The 18764-nt window shown below is 36.6% G+C and overlaps 1 protein-coding gene across 11 annotated transcripts in view; it reads right to left on the reverse strand.

Moving 5' to 3' along the window:
* PAM (peptidylglycine alpha-amidating monooxygenase) overlaps positions 1-18764 on the reverse strand; it is a 290725-nt gene that overhangs the window by 167916 nt on the left and 104045 nt on the right. For 9 of the 11 annotated variants that reach the window (XM_032275516.1, XM_032275511.1, XM_032275502.1 and 6 more), the window contains exons 2-3: positions 3454-3916; positions 2388-2508 (exon numbers count right to left, since the gene is read on the reverse strand). In XM_032275516.1, the coding sequence (XP_032131407.1) occupies positions 2388-2508; positions 3454-3545 (213 nt within the window). In that variant the 5' untranslated portion in view covers positions 3546-3916. Of the gene's footprint in view, positions 1-2387; positions 2509-3453; positions 3917-4214; positions 4242-5174; positions 5244-18764 lie in introns of those variants that run through there. The other 2 variants (XM_032275464.1, XM_032275466.1) reach the window with 2 other exon arrangements.

An 18764-nucleotide genomic window follows, 5' to 3' on the forward strand; every position in this document is an offset into this window, starting at 1 on the left:
CGGCATCACAGCTCTTCGTCTTCTTCACTAGAACACCAAGTACAGAAGGAAAGAGGTTCTGAAGGTTCTGTGTTCCCTTCTTCCTGGGTATATTCAATGGAGAGTCTACCATTTCTCATAAAAGTTTACAAAGTATAAGATCTGCATGTCAGCTGAACCAAATTACATACTCATGGCACATGGTGGATAGAGAGTGATGGGAAAAAAGTGGAAGAAATATTCAACAAGCAGTTCTGAGCTGTCAGGCAGAGTAACTGAATCATTTACCCAGTAGCTACAGTGGCAAGTAAGACAAAACCCAACTCAACCTTATTGAAACAAGAAAGGCTAACAAACTGAACACTGCATAAGTAGTGATATCACCAAGCATGTACATTCTTTCAATCTCTCTGCATTGTCCTCTACGGTGTTAGTTTTATTCTAGGCATGGTTCCTAGAACTCAGCAGACCCTAGCACTACAAGCCTGTTGCTTACATGAAACAGAAAAAAATACATACTCAGCAAAAGTCCTAAGATTTGAATGGTCTAAATCACACACTTTCTTTTGAACCAATCATTGTGGAAAGGGAGGCGGGATATAGTCAATTACCAATCATGGTCCATGTGTTCCATTTCTGGAGCCCGGATAGAAAGCTCTTGGGAACCACATGGTCTCAGAGAAGGGGCCAGGAGGCAACCAGCTACTTGCTGGAAAGGCAACCAGCAAATGTGCACTGCATGAGGCAAAGGTGACTATAGATAGTGCAAAATAAAAAGCGGTTATCTAAACAATGTATGTTCTTTCCCCATGGATTTATTTGGATAATTATATAAGATTATAAAAATGAACACATTTTACTTTATGAAAATGGGGTTCCTCCACAACCTTTTATAATCAATTCTTCTAGGATCTCTTTCTGAGGTTTTTGATCTCATCACAGTTGCCCATTATTATTGTTAAGTAATTTAAATGTTATTACTCTTAAATAATGAGGAGAGAGAATAACAGTAATAGTGAACCACAACAAAAACTATTTGATAAAGTAATGATATTCTTGTTGGAAACGAGTGCTTAAAAACCCAATTAGTGGATACCTTAAAAGAAATACACTCAGTTCAAGCAAATATAGGGGGAAACCCACTTTTAAAAGTGAGAAGAGACAAGAGACACACTTCACAAGTGAGCAACTGCTGTTCTTCTCTCCTAGTCTCAATCTCATTTCGCCTCTTGCGGTTAAATACTAAATAAAAAGCTTATGAAATTAAAAGCTAGCACAGTAACAACTGAATGCATGGAAAGTCATCTGCATGATCATTTGGTGATGAGGAGGGAGTGAAAGTCATTTTTATAGTGGTAGTTATTTATAGATAATCATATGCAGGTCTTCAAATAAATGAATGCCAATTCTTAGACCCCCCAAAAAGGCATGTGTGTATTCTCTAGAGCTTAGGGATGTCAATTGCAAAGGGAATTCTGCCCAAAAAGTAGAATGTGAATACCTTTGTTTCCCTAGTACTGAAAATAAAAAAAAAAAAAAAAAAGAAAAGAAAAGAAAAATAGAATGTTATCTGCAACAATGAGTCATCAGCTACTGCAGCTCCACAATATTCAGGTCTTTCCCTGTCTCTGCAGCCCTTCAAAAGGAGAGGACTATCTTTTAATGACACACATAAATCCCTGAACTGCCTGGCTGCAAAGCATAATTAATTCTGGCCTTTTAATGCTTAATGAAACACCTTGCACACATGACAGCAGTGGTTTTGAGCTTCTTGTGTGTTCCTAAAAGAGGGAAAGCCCTAGCAGCAACCTAGTTCTACTCAAAATGCTCTATAAGTCACATTTATATGAGTTTTGCCATTATTTCAAAAATACATCTCTTATAACGAGCAACTCAGGCTAAAGAAAACTCACAATCAGACACCTGTATGAACGGTTTTCTTAACTTTTACAAGTGTGGAATGTATTGTTTTACAAACTCTTGGCAGTAAACACATTTTTATTTCTTCACTTGTGGTTGTAATAGAAGGATATCTAAACAAAGTTGCTTAGATGCAGCTGCTCAATATCATTTTCCTTTATTAGGATAATTTTTTGTATTTTAATGCATACTTGCATGCTGCATTACAGAGGCTATTACTCCATAGAGAATCTCAAAATGGAAATTTTTGACATTCCATTTCAAACCCCAAATGACAATATCAGTAAAAATTTTAAAAACAAAATTTAAGTGAAAGATTCACCTTGAAAAAAATCCTCTTTGTAATATTCAATTATTCTAGCCTTAGCTGGAGTCTTGAAAGCAAATGCCCATGTTTAAAGAAGTTCCTACAGCTTAAATGCAGTTTCCTTACCTTAATTATAGACTATCCAGAACAAGTGAATAATGAAATACAGAATTGCTCTCACCTGTTTAGGTGTGACCCCAGGCATGCGAATATCCAATGCAAAATCTGATGAATCAATAGGAATTACGGGTCTGGTGGTACCAAGACATTCATTGGACAACGGTCTGGTAGTTTCTTTAAACCTTGAAAAAAAGAAGACAATTTCAATATTCTTGAACATAATGCAATCTAAACTTAACATGAGAAGGGGAAAGAAAGGAATTCTATGACCATAAGGACGATTGATTTAAACCCATTGAAAACTCTAAAGATGTGATGACTACACAATGTTCTTAAACATACTCAGATTTGCATTTCATAGTCCAACAACAATATATACCTAATTTGTAAACAAAATATAACCAATGCAACCAAGCAGGCTAGTTTAAAACTCCATTCAACAAAAACTTGTCAAAACATATATTTGTTTCAAGTTAATGAAGATACAGTATTAATACATGACAAATTATCACAGGCATGCCAATTTTCTAATGGCAGAAATATTAACGATAATCCAGTAAAAATTTTTGTAACTATTTTCGGTGTTCAGAATTACTATTTAGAAACAACAAAGCCAACCATAATCTTGCTAGGAGGCAGAGCTGTTAAGAGGAAGAAATAAAAGACTGCAATGTGAATTACAAATGTACAAGTACATAAATATTTAATAAGGTAATTATGAGGCGTTTGTATACAGCTTAATGTTTCCTTGTGAGCTATTACAGTCTATGCTCTGCTTCTCCTCGACACTGATGTATCTTTATATTTTATCCTTCGAGCTATTATAAACAAGAAGGCATTCAAATCTAAGCCACTACATTGTAGTTCCTGAAATACTTCCCCAAGAGGGAGTGATTAGTATTGGAAATCACAACTTCTAATTGGAGTTTTGAAAGCCAGAACTGCTTGGCTACAATACAGTGGGCTTTTTCTGCACGGGGGACTTCACAAGAAGTTGCTGTGCTAAAATTCCAAGTCATTCTCGCAAAGAACATCAACGTCGTCTATTTTGCCAACACTCCGGTTCATAAAAGTGATTACATTTCTCAGCAGCATGCACAGAAACCACCCCGACCACGAACACCCACCTCTTAAAGACAGAAAGTGGGCTTCGGAAAGCCAGACAGCTGCTTGGAAAAACGAGGAGGAGAACTAGCAGGCTGGGGACGCGGCCAGCCATGTCCACTCCGCTCCGGCCCCGCCGGGAGAGGACCCGGCAGCGCAGACCGGGGCTGGGGCCGGCGGTCGGGCAGCGGCGCCGCCAGCAGCCGCTACTTCATGGCCCGGGCGCGGCGCGCGTCCTGCGGCGGCCACACACCATCCGCGCGTGAGAGCAGCGAGCTGGCCGCGCGACGCGTCTCGGTCACGAGCGGCGGGCAGACGCCGTGGGCAGGCGGGACTTTTGTCCGGCCCGCAGGCGGAAGCGTGGCTCCCTCCAGCGCCGCTCGCGTGCCCTGGCGCTGGGGCTAGGCGCGCGGGTGCCTTATCACTCCGGAATGACAGGGACTGTGGGGGGCATCACCCAGACGCGCGCCAGTCATCATTCAGAACCTGCAAAAATAGAAGCAGATAATGGATGACTAACACGTTACAGCATTTGTCCTCGGCAAATCCCAGTTGAGGTTCTTTAATACATTAGTAGTTTCACAAGCTTGCGCCCAAGCCTGGGGAAAATGCTGGTCTGTTGACCTCCTGCCCCCACGAGCGGCCCCCAAGATTTCATGCACCCCCAACGGCGTAGCCCCTGTAGAGACCCTGTTCCGCCGTTGCTTCCTCTTCCTCCCTCGCACCCACTCCTGTTTTCTTTCCCTACCTTTATCCCTCACAGCCACCCCACTCTTCTCCTTACTTCCTCTATCCCTCCTTTCTCTCATCAAAAATGCTCTTAGTACCTCTGCTGAATGTAGACATCACACAAATGACCGGCTAAGGCACAAGGAAAAACAACAAAACAAAACAAAATGAAGACAGGCAAAGACAAAGTACTTGGATACCACAGTAATCAGATAGAAAAAGACTTTGAGAACAAAGGCATGTTTAGGTACATGCATCACAGAGCTACAGATCTAAGAGGAAAGATACCTCCTACCAAGAACTCCCAAGGATCATCACAGAATTGCCCAAGTTCTCAGGATTATTTTAAAACAAGTGAAAACGCAGCAGCTAACATGATACACAAGATGTAAATGCCCATTTAAAAATCCTGCATCTAATATGCAAAATAACAATTTTGTACTTTTAAGGCATACCTCCCTAAAGATATTCTTTCCTAAAGTTTGGAGATTTACAACAGAATTAGAAAGAGTAGGGAGACTCTTAGCTGCCCCCAAATGAATTTTATCTACAAAAGTTATGATCAAGAACATCACATTAATACAAACGAGAGGCCACGAAGACCTAGTGTGACAGCTCAACGTTTTATAAGAGGACTCAACTAGGCTAAACTTGAAAATATTCATCTTTGACTTTATTGTTCTGAATACATTTAAGACTGTGTATCAAACCTGCAAATTTTAGCCTGAAGGCATAAATTAAAACTGTATAATTCACAATATAAAAATACTGTACTTCCAAAGAAAGAGATAAAATTTTATTTTAATCAGTAACTATAAACATGGTTCCAAGAATCTCAAACGAATTTGATGAGATGTGTAACAGTAAAAGAAAAACTAAGGAAAAATCATATCAAAATTCTCCACAGTCTCTGAAAATACCTCAGCCTCTGAAAATCACAAGATAGTGAAGCTAATCTAAAACAAAACAAAACAAAACAACAACCTAGAACCAAAACAAATAAAAAAGCACTAACCTTAAATGAAGTGAGATTCTTCATGATCAGTGCTTTCTACATAGGAAGCATACCGTATATCAAATATAAATAAAACCCAACTTAACATCCAACCAATTCAAGGATGCTTGAGGCTTACCAGTAGTCAAGCACCAGCTCATTTACATAAGCAATGACATTTTTAAAAGACTGATAATATTTGTTTGCACTTTCTCTTTGGCTTGCTGGTTGACCTTTCAGAAACAAAAACCTTCAGCTTTGTCCTTATCCTGTGGGTAAAGGAAAGAACTCCTTAAGGAGGAAGAGACAATTGGCCTGAAGGCTATGCTATTACCTTTGTTAGCAACAAAGTATAATCCTGTCAAACGACAATACTTCACATTCCCTGAAGTTCTTTAAATATATATATATATATATATATATATGAAGAAGGGATTATGTTTTAATATATCATTCAGAACAGGATTCAAGGACAGTCCCTCTTCCAGTTGGCAAGGAGATTTGGTATCACACAAACACTTGAAAACACATTTAGTATTAAAATTCTCTAACAGGAACACACCCTTAAGTACTAGCCTTTGAAAAAAAAATTCCACTTATCTCTTTGATTTTAATTACCTCTGATGTCCCTAAACCACCCACTTAAAGAAAAGGTAATTAAAATTGTGGGTAGAAGCAAAGTTGGTATTTGTAGCCATGAATAGAACAAAAGGTCTTATAAAAGTGAAAGCTAATTATGCTTCTTGTTTCTGGATGACTTATAAGCTAAAGACAAAATACCAATCATCATGTGAAAAAAAAAAAAACCACGAGTACTTTGTAATTCCTGATAATGTGGAATATACAATAATCAAATTGTATTAATATTCTTATTTAGGATTTAAAATTTTTAATATATTTCACTGAGATAATTCTTTCAGTCATCCAAAAACAAAACAAAACAAAAAACAAAAAACCCTTAGTTTCAATACTTCGTACAAAATATTGTAATACATACTGGAGTTTTATAAAATGAATAAAACTAAAAAAGAATATAGTCTATTAAGGGAGATGAGAACTTTACACAGTAACATAAGGTATATTTGGAATGTAGTATTCTACATGAGTACTATAAAAAGAGACTCAGAATTTTGAAGAAGGAAAGAATCTTCAAAAGGAGGGCAAGAAAAAAAGAAGGGTAAAAGCAGTATTCAGTGGAAGAGGTGGCTATTGAGCAAGCCCTGGAAGGCAGAGTTTCCACCGTGGGAGGTGGACAATGAGCATTCCCGGTACAGGGAAATGGCAGGAGCAAAGGAACCCAGGTGGGGAACAGAATATGTTCATGAAGTAATAAAAGTTCTGCCTCCTAGACTCAAGCTGCAGGCCCAGATTTACTATTTTATCTGTAATACAAATCAAATGTTCTGTTTACATATCCATAAAATCTTCAGGTAAGAATGATTTTTAACCATATAGATATTAATTCTGGGAGGAGTATTAGTAGGTAGTTAAGTACAGCCTAGTCCAGAGGACCATAAAACTAATTTGGCCCTTACAAAGTAGGCAGTCTATTCCCTCTAATTTTCATTTTTAAATGGTCATTTTGACCATTCATTCCTATATTCATTTATAAGAGACCCAGGACAGCATAGTGGGTACCTGTAAAGTGAAGGAAAACTGCCTGATTCCTGGCTCCACTATTCATTAGCTGTGTGAAACTAGGCAAGTACCTAACCTCTCTACCTGCAGTTTCTTCATCTGCAAAATGGACAAAGTCATATTATCTACCTTTTAGAGCTGTTGCCAGGAAAAACTGAATTAATTCCCTTAGAACAGTGCTGGACACATAATAAATGTTCCCTATTAGTGTTGTTGCAACAAATAAACATTGAATGCCTGATCTGAATGGTGGAGATGGTGATAATCAAGACAGATAAAGTTCCCACTCTTATAGAAATTACTTTCTGCTGGAGAAAAACAAATAAAAATGAGTACCAAACTGTAAATTTAATTTTCTTTTAAGGTGATTTTATGCAGTTTCCTTGAATGACTTACGATTAAACTGATTAAAAGACGCATATCCATTCACATAGCAATTTGACTTCTGAGGATTAATTCTTGGCCAAAACTGAACAAGACACGACTATGTTTATAAAAATATTTATTAGTATTTTTTGTAACAATAAAGACCCAAATGTTTATAATGGCAAAGAACCGAAAGCAATTTAAATGTCCTTCAATAAGAGATTCGTAAATAAACAAACAAACAAACAAAAAAAAAACAAAAAAAACCTTATAGTTACAAAAACCACAATACTATGCATTCCTTTTTTAAAAAGACAATATATGTCTATTTTTAAAGCCAAGGGCGTATTCTTTTTTTTTTTTTTCTTTTTTCTTTTTTTTTTTTTTGTGAAGGGGTCTTACTCTATCACTCAGGCTGGCTCACTGCAACCTCTGCCTCTCAGACTCAAGTGATCCTCCTGCCTCAGCCTCCTGAGTAGCTGGGACTACAGGTATACACCACCACGCCCTGCTAATATTTGTATTTTTTGTAGAGAAAGTTTTTGCCAAGTTTACCAGGCTGGTCTCAAACTGCTGAGCTCAAGTGATCTGCCTGCCTCAGCCTTCTAAAGTGCTGAGATTACAGGCATGAGCCACCATGCCTGGCCTCCAAGGGCATATTCTATAACATATTTTTTTCATAACTTAAAATATTTTTAAATAATTTGAAACTTATAGAAATGCTGCAAATATAGTACAAAGAACTTTTTCCGTAATCATTTTAGAGTTACTGATCTGATGTTTCATCACCTTTAAACACTTTAGTGTGACTTCCTAAAAACAAATACATTCTGCTACATAACCTCAATAAAACCATCAAAATAAAAAAATTCACATGGACACATTACTAACATCTAATCTTCAGGTTCCAAACTTTGCCCACTGATCCAATAATGTCTTTTATAGCAAAATAATCCAGTTCAGAATCAGGCATTCCAAGGAAAATTGTCATGTCTCCAGTCTCCTTCACTCCAGTTTCTCAATCTGTCCTTAGCTTTTTTGTCCTCAACTCTGTGAAAGACTACAGGCTAGTTATTTTGCAGAATGCCTCTCAATTAGTGTTTGGTTCATTTCATTAGGACAAGATTCAGGTTATGCATCTTTGGCTGGAGTATGACAGAAATGATGCTGTGTTCTTCTCACTACATCTGTATTAATTGTCCATTGCTACATATCTAATTACCCCAAAACATAGTAGGTGAAAACAATGAAAACCATCTTGCACAGTTTCTGTGCATCAGGAAAAGCTTAGCTGGGAGGTTCTCTTATGAGGTTACAGTTTAGATGTGAACCAGAACAGCAGTCATCTGAAGGCTTGCCTGGAGCTGGAAGATTTGCTTGCAAGGTAGCTTGCACTACATGCAAGTTAGTGCTGGTTGTTGGCAGGAAAAATATGTCGTCACTATGTCGCCTCTCTCTCAGGCTGCTTGAGTAGCCTCATAGCACGGCAGTTGGCTTCCCCCAGAGTGAGCAGTCTTTTATTACGTAGCATCAGAAGCCACATACCATCATTTCTCTAACATCCTGCTGGCTATCCAGGTCAGCGTCACCCACTGAAGGAGAAGACCACCCAAGGGCGTAAATAGGTAGGTGGAGAGGACCATCTGCTTGGAAGCTGGCTACCACAGCATTTTATTAAGTGGCCATGATTGTGACTTGTCTCATTACTGACAATATTAAGTTTGACCAATTTGATTAAGCTGATGTCTTCCAGCTGTTTTCACCATACTGTCATTATTTTTCCCTTTATAATTAATATTTTTTGGCGAGGTTATTTTTCTTTTGAGACAGGGTTTTGCTCTGTTGCCCAGGCTGGAATACAGTGGCATGATCGTGGCTCACCGCAACCTCCACCTCCCGGGCTCAGGTGATCCTCCTACCTCGCCCTCTTAAATAGCTGGGACCACAGGTGTGCGCCACGACACCCAGCTAATGATTTTTTGTAGAGACAGGGTTTCACCATGTTTCCCAGGCTGGTCTCGAACTCCTGGAATCAAGCTATTCGCCCATCTCGACCTTCCAAAGTGCTGGGATTACAGGCATGAGCCACAGTGCCTGGCCAAACAGATTATTTTTAGCTTGATAAATTTTCCATTTCTCATCAAACTTTTAATTTATTTATCTATTTATACATCCACATGGACTCAGCGTTTCCTATTTTATTCAGTGGATTTTAATCTGTTAATAGCTTTATTTACTTACATGAATTCCTTTGACGCTCAAATTGTCTCAGTTGTGGCCCCTTCAACATAGCTGTTGTGTTCCTTTGACATGTCTCTATCATCCTTTGAACATGTCCTTGCTTTCTGCCCCTTCTCCGACCTGGGCTCAAAGCCCTGTACCAGACCTTCCTCTTTGTGCTCTTTGTCTCACTTGCCCTTTGGGAACACCCTAGACCAGGCTGCACACACATGGATGCCTTCCTCACCCTGTTTGGGCTCTGACGCTCCCTGCCAGGTCACCAACCCCATCACACAGATGCCTCCCTACCTAGTGTGGGCTCCAATGCCCAATGCCACGCCACCCTTCCTCAATAACTACCCTGCTCTGCCATACATAGTTGCTTTAGGACTACACAGGTCAGGAAGAAAAAAGACATAAATTTTTAAAAAGCAAATTATGTAACAGCATACACATACACAGTCATGTGCCACTTAACAATGGGGTTTCATCCTGAAAAATGTGGTGTTATGTTAGGTCATTTCATACCTTTGTGAACATCCTTGAGTGTACTTACATAAATCTAGACGGTATACCTGTGGCACACCTCGGCTCTATATAGGCTATTGCTCCAAGGCTACAAACCTGTGTGGCATGTTACTATAGTGGATACTGGAAACAGCTCTAACACAATGTTAAGTATTTCTGTATCTAAACATAGAAAAGCTACAGTTAAAATGTGGTATATAAGTTAAGAAATGGTACATTGGTATATGGCACTTATAAATGGAACTTCAGGACCGGAAGTTGCTCTGGGTGAGTCAGTGAGTGAGTGGTGAGTGAATACGAAGGCCTAGGACATTACAGTACACTACTATAGACTTTATAACACTGTCCAGGAGATTTTATGCAATTTCCTTTAAGCTATACTAAATTTATTTTTACAACCTTTCTTCAATAGTAAATTAACCTTAGTATAGTGTAGCTTTTTACTTTAAAAACTTAAAAATTGTTTAACTTTTTAACTCTTTTGCAATAATATTTAGCTTAAAAAACAAATGCAATTTTCAATTACATAAAATACTTTCTTTATATCTTTATTCTATAAGCTTTTTAAAAAATCTTTTTAAAACATTTTTGTTAAAAGCAAACACACACACACACACACACACACACACACATGCGTGCGTGCGTGCGTGTGCGCCTAGGCCTACACAAGATCAGGATGATGAATATCAGCTTTTCACCTCCCCCCCACCTTGTCCCGCTGGGAGGTCTTCTGGGCAATAACACATGGAGCAGTCATCTCCTATGATAACGATGCCTTTGAAATGCCTCCTGAAAAACCTGCCTCAGGCTGTCTTACTGTGAACATATTTTTTTTGTAAGTAGAGGCATACACCCTAAAATAATGATAAAAAGGATAGTAATGTAAATGCATATACCAGTAACGCAGTCACTTATTATCATTATCAAGTATTATGTACTGTACGTAATTGTATATGCCAAACTTTTATGTGACTGGCAGGGCAGTAGGTTTGTTAATACCAGCATCAACCCAAATACCTGAGTAATGCATTGCACTACGACACTATGATGAACATGATGTTATCAGGTAATAGGAATTTTTCAGCTCTATTATAGTCTTATGGGACCACCATCACACATGTGTTCTGACATTGACTAAAGCACTTTTATGAGATGTGTGACTGTATTTGAAAGTCTGAAGTAATATAACTTAAACTATTGCATTTCCAGAGAATTTCTATGGAGATAGTTGGGAAAAAGGTGGACTTCACTGTCTATTTATATGCGTTTGTAGTCTTTTAATTTTCACCAGCTCATATTACTTTTGTAACTAGAAGAAAACAGTAATATATGCATTTAAAAATATTTTATTAAGTATTGTTCTACAGATTTCATTTAAAAATATTTTATTAAGTATCGTTCTACAGATTTCAATTTACACGTTAACAGCTATCTGAAATTTAGGTAACGTTTTGATAAAACAATAATTCTTCCTCTACTTAGCAAAAACATTACAAAACATTACAAACTAAATATTATGGTGGCTATATAGCTGTAGTAAAGAGCTTCTCAAGCTCAGCACTATCAACGTTTTGGGCAGAACTGTTCTTTGTTGTGAGGGCTGTCATTTGTATTACAGGGTGTTTAGCAGCACCCTTGGCCTCCACCCACTAGATGCCAGCAGATTCCCCTCAGTTATGGCAACCAAAAATGTCTCCAGATGTTGCCAAATGTCTTCTAAAGGGTAAATCACCTGGCTGAGAACCACTGTTGTAATGTGGCTCATTAAGATGAAGCTTACTTTGTAAATCAAATGCAATGTCATTTTCATTAAATACATATAATAAGAAATAAATAACTTAAAAAGTGTTTGCAAAAAGGGAACTTCCAAGTAATGGGAGAAAATATCCTAACAGAATAATCACAACAACAGGTAAAACTTACTGACTTATATGCCAACACTGACTGTGTTTATTATCTCCCTGAATTCTTACAACTTTCAGATGTGGGTTATTATCCCTGTTTTATCGATGAGGAATCTAAAGCTCAGAAAAATTAATAACTTGTTCTGGTTATACAGTGACAGAGCAAGAGTTCAAATCCTGGCCTGCTGCCTCCAGAATCCATGCTCTTAACCCATACTCTTCAACACAATGGAGATCCTCCACATTTATAGGGGATATTTTCTTCAGGTATACCAAATAGGTAAATCCTTTACATACCATTTTATTGCAAAATAATATAGCTAATGTTTATTGAGTAATCACTATATGCCAGGCATTGTACTAAGTGGTTTATATAAATTAGCTCTTCCTAATCCTCACAGCAACTCTATGAAACTTGTACCATTATCATTCCTATGTTACTGAAGTGGCATCTGGACACAAAGCGAATTGGTATCATGCCCACAGTACCCAGCCAGGACACAAACACAGGCAAACTGACGCCATGGTTCCAGCTCTTACCTACGCATGTAGTCATTTTTCCATTCATATACTAGGAAGCATTTCCTCTCCAACTTTATAAACATGACTCATTTAGCTAACTCAGAAGGAAACAAATCAAAGTCTATACCTCTGGTTCACATTGATCCAAAAGAAGATTTTGTTTGGCCTGCAAGGGCTTTCTTCCCAACTCCTCCACCATATTTGAGCTCTGAATAAACATTTCAAAATGAAAGATTTCACATAAAACACAGATTTCCACTCTCTTGAAGAGCTATAAAAATCTGGCATCACTGGACTCACATTTCCACACAGCAACAATTAGCTGAGCCAAGTAGTGACTCCCTTGGCTAGCAAGCAGCAGACTGTCACAGTCCCCACTGCTCCCTATCTGCTCTCTGAGGCTATCTGACTCTGAGGCTAGGATTAGCTGTTTAAACAGCTGCTCAGCTCTCAAGTGCCGCTGTTTGTTCATTTACTTTTTGCCTTTTGTTTTTTTACATACCTGGACAGCTTTTCTCATTAACATTACTAGCTGACACCTTAAAATCATCTGTGTTGTGATCACTGAGGCACACCGTTTCTCTAGGAAGGTAAACTTCACCCTGGGTGAAACATAGGATTTACCACACTTAGGTGTACTAAGTTGCTGGGGTTTTTTGGTTGGTTTGTTTTTCAAGGCTTCTTTCATTAGCAAGACATAGCAAATTGAATGGCATTTTCTGCACACAGATTTGTTTGGGACTGATCTCTTCTAACACGCAGCCAATTTGAAGTATCTTTCCCTTGCACGTCAAAATTGGCCAGGTACCTATTAAAACATATATGCTGAAAAACAAAAATCTCAGGGATACCATTCAGCATATGATTCTACTGCAATAAGAACTTGCCAAAAGTAACAAATTTTATTTTACTTTATTTGTTTGTTTCCCTGATCGGTAACAGACACCCTTTAAATATGTCCATTAGTCATCAAATTGCTCAGCCCTGTAAATACTTCCATGGGGAAAATAACATAATACTTAATTAAATTTCTCAGCTTTGACTAATACAAATGTTACTTCCTAACACATGTATCAAATTCACTGCTGGCATATTTTACTGTAAAATAAAGCAGATCCCTATCTTCCAAATCGCACACATCTTTTTACTCTAAAGAATGAACTGGAAAGTTCTCAAGAGCCAAATGAACTGCAGAGGAAAGCACTAACCATTACTGATGATGCCAGAAAGGTGGACCACTTCCTTGTATCCTACTCATTTGCCCACCAGGTTCCTTACTTATTTATAAGCTCAGGACATCACACAACATTTAGTTTCAGAAGAGCACAAAACGCCTCTTCAGCCATCATCTACTTTCTCCTTTAAACATTGTTGAATCAGGGGAACAGCTCTTTGGGCTGGTTTTGCAGAGCTATTTGGTGGACAACCCTCCGTGAGCTCTGCCTTAACTCATTAAGCAAGTTAGTCAGCAGAACTTAGAGACTACGTCCGTAATATGCCATTTCAGAAATTAATGGACTTTGTTCCTCTTCAGTAAGTTTTGCAGGAACTAATTTGCAAGTAATGCCAAAGACCGCACTACATTTCAAATCTTGGATTTGTTTTTTTCAATAAAGTGTGAATCATAGAATGACCCACTTTAGGTATTGAAAGATCTTCTGCATTAATGTTTTGTAGTGCTTCTTTTGTGGGTCTTTGTGTTACTGGTTTCTTTTATTTTTAGGAGGAAGTTGGTATGGAATAGAGGGAGGGTAACCGCAGGTAAGGGCAAATATTTAGTGTACCAGGCTTCAATGGATGTGGTCTGAAAGTGGGGATCTGCCTTTCCTTCTGTTTTTCTTGCAACCAACCAATCAACACATTTTTAATGAGATGTTTGTGACTTTTTTTCCTGTTTAGGATTCCACATCCTTAGGCATACTAGTTATTCCTGAAGCATTTTAATACATATTTTGTTAAATGCCTTCCAATGACTTCAGAGGTAGGAGCTATTAACTACACATGAAAACTGGCTCAGATCCAGACCATGCAGTTGCAAAATAAGTATTCTCTTTCTTTAAAACTCTAGGAACTGTCTAGATTTTCACTCAAAAACAACACTGACCTTTATCTTCCGTTTTTTTGTGCTGTTCATACAGGAGTGTTTTCTCCCATAGCACAGTCGTATTTTCAAATGATTCTTATGTTTTCCATTTCAAATGCTCAAATTTGTACAACAAAATGCCCATAAACACACTCTTTTCTATTATAAAAGTTTTGCTATCCTTTCCTTCAAGCCACTCAGCTGTATTATTACAGTACTTAAAAGTGAAATCTATAATCATATAACCCTATTATAGAATTGAAAAACATACGGAAATTTTTCTTAAAGATCATGAAAGAACGTCAAAACATTCTCTCATTTGAATAATTCTGCTAAATTCGGTTAGAATCCCTTGGAGGGATTCTGCAAAATGTAAACTACACACTGCCCTCTCAATTCATCTTAACTATATAATTTGGAAGTCATTAACAAAAGAACGAAGTTGCTTAAAAAACATTTTAATGTCTTATTTTAGGGCATAGAGGCTAAAATAAAATTTAGCTTAATCATAAGACAACCATTTGAAATTTTAAATATGCAATTCACCACTGAAAGAAGTACAATGTACTGAAGTAGCTTATATGCAGATATTTTAATTTCTAGTCTATAGTAGTAACAGTTTTCTTTGATCAGTGTCTTCAAGTTCCCCATGAACTATCAATGAAGAGCTTCATAATTTTCTTCTGGCTGAAAAATGATCAAAGCATTCTTATGTTTGTTAGAATTCTTTGATGCTGCTGCAGAAACAGGTGGTGAGTTTATTTCATTGCTATTAAACTGTTTCTTGCTGCCTTGAGCGTAGGAAGGAGTGGTTTATTTTAAAAAGGTGCTCACAGAATGGCTTGTTTTTTCCCAATTTGTAATCATTTTTACAAGGCTTCCCATAGTAATTAGCAATATGCACCCTGGAATGGAAAATTAGAACTAAAAAAAGATGAGGTCCATGATCCTCCAGCCTGAGATGCATCCCAGGTAGGCTTCCAGGAGTATCAAGGAAGAGACTCCCAAGCACACCCAGCTGATTTTATTAGCCTTCTCTCTTCATTGTTGAGGTTACATGCCCTAAGCTTGAGTTATATCACAACTAAAAGTTGAGTTTTTAAGTCACAGAAAAATGTGAAATACCCAGCATTTGCCAATTTAAACCAAAATAAGGAGGCACCCAGGCAGTATAGTATAGAGAAGTCATTCCCATGTCTGAAGTATAAAAATCCCTTTTTAAAATGAGGACTTTTCATGGAAATATACATTGTAATGTCACCATTAATAATTAAAATAATATTAACAATTTTTGAGTATTTGCTTTATGCCAGGCAGCATTTTAAATACTTTGCATGTCTAATTTCATTTAATGCTCATGACATCCTATAAGCTATGTGTAAATATTATCTACATTTTCCAGATGAGCAAACAGAGGCACAGGAGTTAAGGAAGGTGTTTGACATCATGTTGCCAGGAGTGGTGGGACAGGGCCTGAAATGCAACTTTGGCTGACTTCAAGGCAGGATCTACCAACTTGATAGAAGCTGTACGTCTGGTATTTATTAGGAAAATACATAAAGGCCAACTAAACTAATTTATTTAAAAGCATTACTGATTCAGATGCTTTTAAATAAATTTGTACTTTATGTCACACATAATTCAAGCCAATACCACACATAAGTGTGAGAAGTGTTATTTGTATTTTATGTCACACATAACTCAAGCCAGTACTACACATAAGTGTGAGAAGTGTTATGTGTTTCACATCCCACAATGCTCACTTCCTGGCAGTAACTCTGGGCTCCACCCTAAATCGGCCTCCCCTGTGGATTCTGAGTCAATGAGTGAAAACCACTGGTGTAAAATGAGGGCACAGACCTGAAGTCAGAAGTGATAGTTCGAAATCTTAAAGGGATTCCCTTCACATTTCTAAACTTTAGCTCCCCGTCTAAATAGATGGTATTGATAAATGCTCTACCAAATGGCTACTGTGAGAAACAAAAATAACCTGTGCAAATCCTAAGAAGAGTAAAGCACCAGAGAGATCACAAGCTGTTATTAGTGTTTCAGGTTTAGCTTTATCAATGGATAAAATATAAAATCTTTCTTTTATTTTTCTAATTTTACGCTGTTCACTCTGAACCTATTTATATCTCATCTTTATTATTTTGGAGTACTAGAATGTCTTCAGATATCAGGGACTTTACATTCATCTTTGAAGAATCAGGGACAAAACAGAGCTAAAAACCCAAATTCAAATACTCTTCTCAACACTGAAAATAAAACTAAAAACAAAAATGGTAACTCTATCATTTAGCATAATATAACTAAAATTTCAACCTAAATCATTTGAAATAGAAAAACCAGAACCTTATGCTTTTAAATAAACTATTAATAAAGTACAAAATATATACATTTAGTAGAGATCATACTTGTTTAAAAATACATTAAGGTCATTGTCAAGACATAAAATTCCATTGACAAAATAAAGTTTTAAAATAATCAGTAGTCCCCATAATCAGTCCTGAGCTATATCAGTTACTTAAAAGAAGCTGACCATTTTATTTTTCAGTGTGATTTTCAAGAATGCATTCAAAATTAATGGTCCATGCTCATTTGAAATGATTTAGGTTGAGATTTTAGTTATATTTTTGTGAAAATATAACTAATCAGGAATAACAATTTGTATTCCAAGGGAATTACCAATGTTATATCAGGATTATTAGGAAAAATTTATTAGGTATTGGCACTGACAGGTACTATATGTCTTAGCCTCAAGTTTGTGTTGCATGACTTAAGAAAACTATACAGAGGCAGTCTCGCAGAACCAACTGCCCAAAGAAATCAGCAGTGGAGGTCAATTGTGTTCATTTATATTCCAAAAGCAGCTGGATGTTTCTGGAACAAATGAAATATAAAATGGTGGGCTTAACTAGGTGCTTGGTATTTCAATTACACAAATAGATTCTTAGTAATACTTGTTTATTTCCTTAGAAGAATACGGACTAGAAATATACCTTATTGTTACTAAAGCATTTTAAAAGATCAAATGTATTAAATGACTACTAAGTGATGTAAGAATGCTAAATGCTATATGTGTAATCAAGTTCACTATTTTTTACTTGATTCTATCAAATTTAATATTTATTCCTAAATAAAGGGTGTATGTGGATTATCTTGCTGGGATATGGTTCCTTTGAATTGAAATTTAAAAAGTCAGCATATATGCACAAATTTAATTTTATTTTTAAAATTTGCTTCCCATTATAATCCATATTAATTTCTATTATCATAAAATTACATCTCCCTTTAAAACAATGAAGAAATCATACAAATTAAAAAAAACTTCTTTGATCCTGATACAGCTAACTCATAATGTTATGTAAAATTTTGGATAAAGCAAACAATGTATTTCCAAAAATCCCAACCAAAAACTGTTATCCCTTTTGAAAAAGTGTGTTTTTAAATATTTGAAAAAAATAAAAACCAAATAGAAAAAAATAGAGCCTTATGCTTTTAAATAAGCTATTCATAAAGATACAAAAGTTATACATTTAGTAGAGATCATATTTATTCTTATTTTAAAATACATTAAGGTTATTATCAAAATTTGTAAAATTCCATTGACAAAATAATGCTTTAAAATAATCAGTAATCTGTATAATCAATCCTGAGGTATATCAGATACTTAAAAGAAGCTGGCCATTTCATTTTTCAATATGATTTTCAAGGATGTATTCAAAATTAATGGCCCGTGCTTGACTGGCCAGTCATTTCTACCATCATAATGGCTGGTACAGATGACTGCATCATTGATTCAGGGATAGATACCAATGGGGAAAGCCGCTTCTACATTGGCTATGCTGGGTATACATCTAGGAAAATAAGAATATGCTGTTCAGATTACTGCTTTTTTTGGATAGTAAGATTTGTATTTTGTTCCACAATACTTTCATCTATGGTTAAATAGAAAGATAAGGTAAATGACAGAGATGAAAGAAGGACATCATTAAATCTTAGTGCATTCAAATATAATGGGAAAACACACTTTAAATTATTTGATCAAGTAAAACAAGGTTAAGAAAAGAACACATGGTGAAATTCCTTTCTCCATAGATAATAGCATAGCACTAATGTTATGCATTTCTTTTGAACTCAAGGCCATAGAGTTATTTTAAGATATTAAAACAATACTAGCAATTGTTTCATTCTGAATTAGCCAAATTAATATGTTAAAATGGCCTATTTTTTCTTGTTCCTAAAACTCTGTAATTGTCTCTTTACCTTTTCACAAAATGCCAGAAATTTGCTTGCTATCAAAGAGGTCAACATCTTTTATCAGTAAGCTTTATCTTAATCAAACACTAA

The sequence above is a fragment of the Sapajus apella genome, unplaced genomic scaffold, assembly GCF_009761245.1.
Source record: "Sapajus apella isolate SASKATOON/1434 unplaced genomic scaffold, GSC_monkey_1.0 scaffold1, whole genome shotgun sequence".
NCBI lineage: Eukaryota > Metazoa > Chordata > Mammalia > Primates > Cebidae > Sapajus > Sapajus apella.